General features: G+C 39.2%; 1 protein-coding gene across 1 annotated transcript; it reads right to left on the bottom strand.

The window, feature by feature from the left end:
- Positions 1-8,941: 8,941 nt before the first annotated feature.
- Positions 8,942-10,258, bottom strand: LOC123244729 (zinc finger protein 781-like; the record flags this gene model as incomplete). The annotated part of the gene is made up of 3 exons (XM_044673288.1): positions 10,068-10,258; positions 9,365-9,983; positions 8,942-9,196 (listed from the first exon to the last, which is right to left on the bottom strand). Coding segments are annotated over exons 1-3 (1,065 nt in total), but the record flags the coding sequence as incomplete, so codon positions are not given.
- Between the last annotated feature and the right edge of the window lie 729 nt (positions 10,259-10,987).

The raw sequence follows: 10,987 nt of genomic DNA on the forward strand, positions 1-10,987 counted from the left end.
CCCCCCCCCATGGCTGATGCATATTTCCACTGGTTTTAACATGTCATTGATCAAGACCTATTTCCAAATTGTTGATAGTTGTATTGGTGTGGTAGTTTTGAGTCTACATCCCCAATCATGTCTGCCTCAACCCATACAGTATGTTCTTTTACAGGCTTCACATGCATGATGTGGAACCAGGGATCTCTGTTCTCAACTTTGACACATGTCATACTAGTTAACCATATTTGATGAGGCCCTACCCATTTAGGGTCCAGTATGGATTTCCTTGTAAAGTTCCTTATGTAGACCATATCTCCCAGTTTAAGCTCCATTAGAAGGTGAAAGTCTACACAACTGTGAAGATGCACTAGACATCGTGCACAATACTAGGGAAGACTTATCCAATACACCTACAAATAATCCCAAAATGACTCTCTTCACAGATAGATGATCATACATGGCAGAGGGACAGAAGTTTACCAGTGCAGTGGTAGTGACAGACATAGAGACCCTGTGGTACTCATCTCTTTCGTCTATGATGAGTGCTCAAGGAACAGAATTGCTAGGTTTGACACGTGCTTGCAGGAAACCATCAAAGCCCATGATGTTCAGCACGGCTTGTCACCAACTATGACACCAGAACACCAGTTGTCAGAAGGATGGAAGTTACATTCAGTTTCCCCTATGTGACTCTTTTCTTACTAGCATCCCCTTTAACTGAAACTATTGAAATCAGCATCCTTCCTCAGCCCCAGGGAAACTCAGAAAAATAATATAGGCTGATAACAAGGCCACCCACAGACCTCCCACAAACCCCTAAGTAAACCCCACATCTATGTTATAATACAGAAACTTCCCCTAGAAGCCACTTCACAACAAACCAGCATATAGTGAGTTAAAGATTTTAAAACTCTATCTCAGATTCCCATACACAGGTCAGATTCCCATACACAGGTGTCTGCAAGAACAGGCCAGAATAGTCTCCAAGGTCCCCCCCACCCCCAGATCCGATTTGGTACAATAATTTAACATAAAAGAACAATGAATGAAATATGAAGAAATTGTCTCCCATGGAAATGCCTGTACTTTCTCACCACTGTGACTCAAGAGATATGTCAAACACACCTAACACATCGTCTCCAAAGATAAGATATATGGGAATGGAATTCAAGCCAACATTGATGTAATCTTGAGAAAAATGATATAAAAATTAAAATCAGCAGATGGCACTTCAGATAAGCCACTGCAAATCTACTGGGTCTCTGGCTCTTCTCACTCCATTTTCACTCAATTGTCCTGCCCCCAAGGGGAACTGGACTGCTGGTAATCCCCCTTTTGCCCCCCAGTATGTGCTCTCTAATGTTGTAAGGTAGATTAATAAATTATTATTTAGGAGACTTAGCAGGAAGGGCTTAAGGATTCTAAATGGAATGGGGAAGCAGAAAGTGTGTTGCTCTCTCTGAGATGGACTCCATGGTGGTTGGGGACAAGTTGTAACTGATCCTGGGAGACCTCAGAGGAAGTGTACCCTGATTTCCTGATATCTGGAAGGAGGATTTTGCTTGTGGGAGGTTAGGTAGAGACTATAAAATCTAACCTGAGTTTCTGGTCAGCTCAGGTTGGTTTAGCTTCCTGACTTACCCAATTGAAGGAGTACTAGCTGAAGACCTGAGAAAGTTGTACCATCGCTGGAGTGTGTCAGGACTCTGCTGTGAGCATACCCTCTTCAGTCCTGCTGTTCTTTAGGCCCTGTCTTGCTTTGGTTCTCAGTTCAGTGTAGATAAGTCCCTCCCCTGATCCTGTGGTTTGCCCATAGACTGGTAGTATAGAAACCCCTTCTCCCTTCTTTAGACTATAGTTTCCTTAAATTATACTTGTTAATAAGCCCTCTTGTCATTTACTTGCTGGTTTCACAGACTTCCTGTCTAGGTGGAACAGCGTGACAGTTGAGGCCTAACTGTCACTTCTGTCAACTGTCATTTCCCTAAACAGCTAAACCCAGTTTCCCTGGCTTGTTTGGTCCCAGACTATTGTCCATTCCTGTCTCCTACTCACCCTTCTGAACCCAGATAAATATTTAAGTTAACTTCCCCTGGTTTTCCCATAAGACCAATTAGCGAAAGACAAAAGAGTGAACACATTTACTGACTCTAAATATGCTTTTTGGAGTATTTCATCATTCCAGGGAACTCTGGAAAAATTGTGGCTTTATAACATTCAACAGCAAGCAGATTGCATATGGCAAAATCATAAATGAGCATGGGAAGCCAATAAGAGAATAGATAAAAATCTGAGACTCCTCTTTTGACCCCTTTTATGATCCACACCTTTTCTTATTGAAAAGCATTATAGCCTTCTAGGAAAACTTTAAGTTTTTAGTAAACCAGCACTTAATGAATTAACAGCCTTTTTTCACTCAGCAGAGTAAAGCTGCAGCTCTGGGTATATCTCTCTAACTGCTCCAGGCATCCCAAGGTCACAAAGTGGCAAGCTCAGGCAAAATAACTTTTAGATAAAGTGAGGCTCATTTTTAACCTTGAGACTGTTTCTCATCCAGCATTATCTTCATAAGAAAATTCTTTGTAAAACTATAACTTTATTGTGCTTTGATGTGACATAATTTGTGTTTCTGCACAAACACGAAGTTTCGGGGGGGTTCTTTTGTGTGAAATGAGTCTTGAAATATATATATATATATTATAAACTCCATGCTCCTGGAGCCAGAGCTGGAAGCATGAGGTAAAAGACAACTCCCTTGTCCTGTCCTTATTACCTTATCAACTAAACTGTCCTTATCAGATTATCAGAGATGATAAAGAGATCTCCACAAATGAGCTATTACAAGTGCTCCATTTACCATCCCAAGTTTCTGTAATCCATTGCAGAGGGCATAGTAAAATTCAAGGGCCAATAGAATCAGGGAATAGAAGGGCCAACATCACAGCCAAATTTGGGGTGAGGTATGGACCAATTTCAATCCTCTACTTGTCTTTAGTGGATGAAGTTGATATAAAAAAATACATACTCTCCACAGGAAGTAAAGGATTGGGAAAAAACCACCTTGGTGCATACTTAGCTAATGGAGTTTGGCTGGCTGCAAATGGAAAACCTATTTTGCCAAAATCCCTGTATTATACTTTCTGCAATGCTCTACATCAAAAGGGTCATTATGGGACTTTGGGTTTGGTGGATTCAATATGAAAATACTGGATTGCAAGAGGAATAACTGAATGTGCAATGAGAGTTTGTCTGAGTGCAAAATTTGTATGCAATACAACCAATCTATAACAAAAATACATAGCTTAGGAGGCAAACAACTAGCCTACACACCTGTTGAGTGCATACAAATTGATTATATAACTATGCCAAGATTCCAAGGATATAGGTATGCATTAGTGATTGTTGATAGGTTAACTAAGTGGCCAGAAGTGTTCCCAGCTAGACACAAAACAGCAGCTTTTGTAGTTAAGATCCTGCTGAGGGAACTAATTCCAAGGTTCTCTATACTTCTACAAATTGCGTCTGACTGTGGCTCACACTTTGCACACCATATTTTAAACAACACATATGAAATTCTAGGGATAAAACAACACTTACACTCCGTGTATCAACCTCAATCCAGAGGGCAAGTTGAACACTTGAACAAATCTTTAAAAACTCTAGTTGCAAAGATTTGTGTGGAATTGCATTTGAAATGCCTGGATGCATTACTTATGGCATTATTTCATCTTAGATGCCAGCCCAACAACATCACAGTTATTATATGGACAACCACTATGTCATGGGAAGTCACCTCAGAGCATCCATAACCTATCACTTCTTGATATGGAATGCAAATTCTATGAGTATATCAGATTGCTAAAAGAACGTTTAGATCAATTGCACAGGTAGGCTCTTATACAGCAAAAAGTACCATTTGATTTTAATCTGCATAACTTCCAACCAGGTGATTATGTATATACCAGGAATTTCAACAAAAAAATCTGTATTGGATCCTAAGTGGCATAGACCATTACGAATTATTCTGGTAACTCCTACAGTGGTCAAAATTAAGGGTAGAGAACCATGGTTTCATGTCACACATGTCAAGTCAGCTAAGGAAATGCCTCAACATCAAGACCCAGTCACAGTACAGCAGCCAATAGACCAATCAATATCAGCAGAGCAGCCAATAAATCAATCAGTCTCAGTACAGCAGCCAATAGATCAAACTATCCCAGCACAGCATCAATGAATCAATCAGTTTTAGAACAATAGTAAGAAGACCAGATAATGTTACAACAACACCTAAAAAATCAAATAGTCTCAGATATCCATCAATTAGAAACACAATCCATATCTGAATATCAGCAATCAAAAGATCAAGTAATTTCAGAAGATCTGCAATCAGAAGTTCAAACACTTTCAGACCTAGATAGTGACATCAATGATTAATGGAAGAAATAATATCATGACAGCAAATGGACTTATATTGACTTTATCTTAATTTTAAAAGAAAAAAGAAAAACAATCAAGAAGAAATTTTTGTGGACAAACAAAATTGTTTCAACACAAGTCAACACAACTACACAAGAGTTCCAGCTGAAAATGACATGCGCGTGTGGTAACATCTGACAGCAGTACAGATAAAGCAATGAAAACCTTGCAGATCTTCAAAAGGACATCAACACCAAGGACTTCACAATGGACACTGAACTGTCTACACAATCCGTGTGACTTTATACAACAGTGTCATGATAAGGAGTTCATCAGATCAATGATGCAACATTAGGTTTTAGGAGTGTACATCACATGCTCACAGAATTCTCAGTGCATTCAGTTATTAGAATCTATCCAACACTATGCAGAAGAGTTCTAAAGGAGGGTGAGTATGAGACACCACACACATGACTAGGTCATAATTTCAACACTTAAAACATTACTCTTACTTCACATATACATATGTAAATAATAATGCACACACAAGAGCAAAAAAGTATTCTGTCCAGTACTTAGAATTTTCTCTTACATTGGCTCAGACACTTTACTAGCTCAAACATCCTACACTTTTCAAAGCAATGTATATATGTATATAGTTGACTATTAACCCTTAGTAATAGATCTACTAACCAACAGGGACAGAATAGTTTTGTTTAAGATATCTTAGGGACAGAAATTCTTAATATTGTACATAACTTAAAATTTTAGTTTAACTTTGTTAGCTTAGGTACTGCTAGGATTATTAACATACTGATATTTTAACATAGGATTAAATTTATTAACATCATAATGTTACTAATACATAGTAAGATTGCATAGTACTTTAGAATGTTGCTAGGATTTGTTTTATTAGTTGTTACGTTTTTGATTCATAGTGCATGAAGATAGAAAGTTTCAAGAATTACAACAGCATCTGACCCAAGGGCTTGCTAGCCCTGGGCTCAGCAACAAATATTTACAGAGTTGGAGGAGTCCCCCAAGGTCCTTTGTACTCTGCTCCTTAGGGAACAACTGGAGTTTAAATATTTATTTAGACTTTAGTACTTAAGCAAGATCATTCAGGGTTTCTATCACCCTCTCTCCTTCTCCCATTTACCTATTCTTCAGTTTACTAAATAAATCTAATTTGATCTCAAAGCCTATAGTAATCTTTAAAGGCAACAACTTACCTTTTGATGACAATATCTAATTTGTGTAGTCAAATCCTGATAACATCTTTAACTGGTTATAGCTGCTTTCAAGCTAGGGCTAACCCTGGATCATAACCAAAGGTTTCAGGAATCAACATTCTACTTCCTGGTTGTCTCTACTGTTATATTGAATCTCTGGGAGCTTGAAGTTCACCTTTGATTGACAAATAAGTCAGTTGGATGGAATGTTCCCAGGGAAGTCATGCAAGAGGCAGGAGGAGGGGCAGTTGAGAATCCTGAAGAGATTCTGGGTCTTTGGCCTGTGCTGAGGCTGGAGATTGGTGGATCCTGGTCTTGGAGTGAGAGGTGCAAACATCTCTCTGCAAACTCTTCCTGTACTTGAGATACCGTTCCAACCTGTACCTGACCACCACCTCGGAGTCTACTGTCCCTAGATATTAGGAGTTTCATCATCTAGATATCTAGGTTTCCCAGGGCCCGGGAGGGATCCGGGAAGTGGGCAGGAGACGAAGAAGAGGGTGGAAAAGTGTGGACATAACTTAACTGTAAGGCTGAAGATCTATTGAAGAAGAAGTCAAAGATATCCCAGCAGTTTACCTATTCTGGTTTAGTCCTGGCCAGGCTGAACCAGAGGGAAGCTACATTGATTCTTCATCTGCCAGCAGTTGAGATTTCATTAGCAACCATTAGAATAGGGTCTCCTATACCACAGTCCTTTACCCATATCTTTCTTGTTTAATATAAAGTTTAAAGTACCTTCCTAACGCAGTTTCAAAGCTTGTTTTGGGAAGGGAGAAATCGCAGTCAGAATACAAGGCGTTATCCTAGCTAAAGAGCCCAAATCAACATATCAATTAACCCCAGGTGGGTCCTGAAGGGATATACCTCTTAGACCTGAAGGATCCTGCCTGGGCAACTGTTATAAGGGAGAAGGGTCATCTTATTTCTCTCTGTACATCAATTTACCATCTCGAATAAATCAAGAGACCTCCAATAATTATAACACTACCCAACTGACTGCGAAGTCTGAGTTCTAAGGCTTGTGGTTAGCAAGAGAATTCTCAGTCTTAAAGGAGGCTCAGCCCAGCTGGTGTGGGGAACCAATCTTATTCTCATATCTAACTGTACTTGGGGCTTCTCCTTGAGCTAAATCAACTACCATCCTTAGCCCCCTACTGCTCATAACACTATGGATAAAAACCAAGGGCAAAAAGGCTGGGAATCACTACACTATTACTATAGCAGACCGTCAGGACAAGACTGGTTGGTCACAAGGGAAAAGGGGTTTCTCCCTAAGGTATCCTCTTCAGCTCCACAGATGAAATCAGCTTTCTTGGGATCATAGGTACCACAGCAATTAATCCACAGGGGTGAAGTCAGGGAGATGAGTATATCTACCATACAGATATTGATTTTATGCTCAACCTGAACTTCCTTGGCTTGATAGATATTTCTTAAAGATGATGATAACCCACTTTTCCAGGCTTTTCACTTAGACAGTTAAGCCAACTAACTCATCTGCCATTACCAGAGTCACTCTGAGAAAAGTCCCTTTTCTGACCAAAGGTCCATGATTGGAATACTCAGGCTTTGCCTGTCAGCACTTGCCTGCTTTCTGCTCGTATTTTCCTATAACACATATTAGAGTGAATTGTCTGATTTTGAGCAAGTTGAGAGCTCTATGTGAAAGTCTATGGTTTCTCTAATGGAGAGCAAGACTGGAGCTCCATGTGAATAGCTTTCCACATTGCTTGCATTCATAAGGGTTTTCCCCAGTGTGGAGTCTCTAATGTACAACAAGACTGGAGCACACTATGAATGTCTTTTAACATTGATTATACTCATAAAATTCCTCACCAGCATGGATTCTCTGATGTAAAGCAAAATGGGAGCTCTGTCTGAATGCCCTTTTTTAAAAAATTTAAACATTTATTAATATTAATTTTTAACATAGTTACATGATTCATACTCCTACTTTCTCCTTCACCCCCTGCACTCCCTCCACCCATGGCCGATGCACATTTGTCTGAATGCCTTTTGATGTTGTTTGCATTCATAAGGTTTCTCATGTGTTAGATTTAAATTGCATAGTGTTAGATTTAAGTTAATATCCAATAACTCCAAGTATTATATTTTATGAAGTTTATTAATAAATACTTGAAGTAGAAGAAATAAAAGAACAAAAGTAAAAGCCTGAGTAAAAGCCACGTAAGCAAAATTCTGCCTGGCTCTCACTTCACCTCCACAAACCACATTCCCAGGAAAAGAGCAAGAGGTCAGAGCTACACAAAAATGTATCCTCCCTACATTAGCACATAATGTGAGAAGGAACATGGGAATCTGGGAAAGAGTTCTGGGGAGAAAAAGTCTAATTATACAATAGCAAGACTGGAGCTCTGACTGGATGTCTTTCCATATTGACTGTTTCTTACCATAAAGTTTCTTTCCAGTGAGTGTGAAATCCCCTAACCCCCTTTTATGATTTAAATAGTATCAGCTTTTACGAATATAACAAAGATAATATAATTTGTTTCATATGAATTATTAACATTAGCTAAGAAATTACAGCTTAGAGGATGGTATCAAATCTTTCTGACAAGCTTTTTGACCTTAAGCCTAAAAACCAAAAGTTACAAACAAGCCCACCACACCCTTTTGTAAGATCATAAGATAGGAGGTAGAGGGCTGCCCTTTGTTCCAAATGTATCTCTGGTGAAATATCAGTCATCCCTTCATCCATCTAAATGTTGACTCCTAGTTGTTGGTGGAAAAACATTAAGTCCTGAATTACTGAAAACTTCAGTAATAATAATAAACTCACAGTTACCACACATAGTATTTTTTAATACTTTCTGGCATGTTCAGCACTTGTGCGATCTTTCCATATGAAAATTCTGTATTTAGTCCGTCTTTTAGGGGAGGATATCATCAGCATGTGCACAATCTGTCCATGTGAAACAATTCTATATTCAGTTTGTCTTTTGGGACAGGATGTCAACAGACTTTTATTTTTAAAAGGCTATCTCCTATGGCTCATGGTCTCTGCGCCTGATCTGAACCAGGGTTCAGCTTTAATGGGAGTTTGGCATCATCTCAATAATCCTAATTAGCTTGGAGGCTTTGCATTGGCATGATAAATTTTCACCACACCAGTGTGGGTTCTCTGATGATGAGCAAGCCTGGAACTCATTGTGATTGTTTTTCCGCATTGATTGACTTAGTTTTCTTCCCAGTGTGGATTCTCTGATGTTTAACAAGATCAAATTTCAGTCTGAATGTCTTTCCACATTGCTTACATTCATAAGGTTTCTCCCCAGTGTGAATTCTCTGATGTACAGCAAGACTGGAACTGTATGTGAATGTCTTTCCACACTGATTGCATTCATAAGGTTTCTCCCCAGTGTGAATTCTCTGATGTACAGCAAGACTGGAACTGTGTGTGAATGTCTTTCCACACTGATTGCATTCATAAGGTTTCTCCCCAGTGTGGATTCTCTGATGCAAAGCAAGATGGGATCTCTGTGTGAATGTCTTTCCACATTGCTTGCATTCATAAGGTTTTTCCCCAGTGTGGATTCTCTGATGTGTCACAAGGTCAGATCTAATTCTGAATGTCTTTCCACATTGCTTGCATTCATAAGGTTTCTCCCCAGTGTGGATTCTCTGATGTGTCAAAAGGTCAGATCTAATTCTGAATGTCTTTCCACACTGATCACATTCATAAGGTTTCTCCCCAGTGTGGATTCTCTGATGTATACGAAGATTGGACCTTCCTTTGAATGTCTTTCCACATTGCTCACATTCATAAGGTCTCTCCTCAGTGTGCATTCTCTGATGTTCAGCAAGACGGAGCCTCTGTTTGAATGTCTTTCCACATTGTTTGCATGCATAAGGTCTCTCTTCAGTGTGGATTTTCTGATGTTCAACAAGATGGGAGCTCTGTGTGAATGTCTTTCCACATTGCTTACATTCATAAGGTTTTTCCCCAGTGTGGATTCTCTGATGTATAGCAAGATTGGACCTTCCTTTGAATGTCTTTCCACATTGCTCACATTCATAAGGTTTCTCTTCAGTGTGCATTCTCTGATGTTCAGCAAGATGGGGTCTCTGTTTAAATGTCTTTCCACATTGCTTGCATTCATAAGGTTTTTCCCCAGTGTGGATTCTCTGATGTACAGCAAGACTGGAACTGTGTCTGAATGTCTTTCTACATTGCTTACATTCATAAGGTCTCTCCCCAGTATGGATTCTCTGATGTAGAGCACGATTGGAGCTGTATCTGAATGTCTTTCCACATTGATTGCATTCATAAGGTTTCTCTCCAGTGTGTATTCTCTGGTGTATAGTGAGACTGGAGTTATTTGTGAATGTCTTTCCACATTGCTCACATTCATAAGGTTTCTCTCCAGTGTGCTTTCTCTGATGTTGAACAAGATGAGACCTCTGTGTGAATGCCTTTCTACATTGTTCACATTCATAAGGTTTCTCTCCAATGTGCATTCTCTGATGCTGAGCAAGATGGGCCCTCTGTGTGAATGCCTTTCCACATTGTGTACATTCATAAGGTTTCTCCCCAGTGTGGATTCTCTGGTGTATAACAAGACTAGAGCTCTGTTTGAATGTCTTTCCACATTGCTCACATTCATAAGGTTTCTTCTCTGTGTGGATTCTCTGATGTATAGCAAAATAGGACCTCTGTGTGAATTTCTTTTCACAATGCTTGTATTCATAAGGTCTCTCACCAGAGTGAATCCTCTGATATCTAGGAAGACTGTCCCTCTGCATAAAAGTCTTTCCACACTGAATACTTGCAGTAGATTTTTCCTCAGTGTGCATTCTTTGATGTTCAAGAAGGGATGGATTTCGATATTCAACACAGAATTTTCTACAAGCTAACTTGCCTGGACCATCATTCATTAATTTTTGTTTGTCAGTTTCTTCCACAAAGAGGCCCACTTCTGTTGGAGTATCTTTTGTTTCAGGTCTGATCTCTCCTTCTAAAAGAAACAAACAGTAAAGCATACTTGCAGAGTCACATATAAACATATATAATTTTATCTCCTTTCCTCCATTGTCAGAACATAAACTGCTTTATATCCCATTTGCTCAGGTAAGAAGAAAAGTCTTCCCACTTAAATGGGCACAATGTATCCAGAAATAATTTAATTAATGAAACAGCCTCACATATGATCACATTGGCTCTTTGTAACAAATCTTTGATTTTGTCAATGCTCGCATTATTATATTCCTAACTCAGAACATGATCTCAGAATGGCTGGTTGAGTGACTTGATCCAAATGCTAACAGCTGAGACTAAATCTTGTGGCGGAGCATGCTCTCTCCAAAATTAAAGACAATTCACTTTCAATTTTTCC

This window comes from Gracilinanus agilis, chromosome 4, assembly GCF_016433145.1.
Source record: "Gracilinanus agilis isolate LMUSP501 chromosome 4, AgileGrace, whole genome shotgun sequence".
Lineage (NCBI taxonomy): Eukaryota > Metazoa > Chordata > Mammalia > Didelphimorphia > Didelphidae > Gracilinanus > Gracilinanus agilis.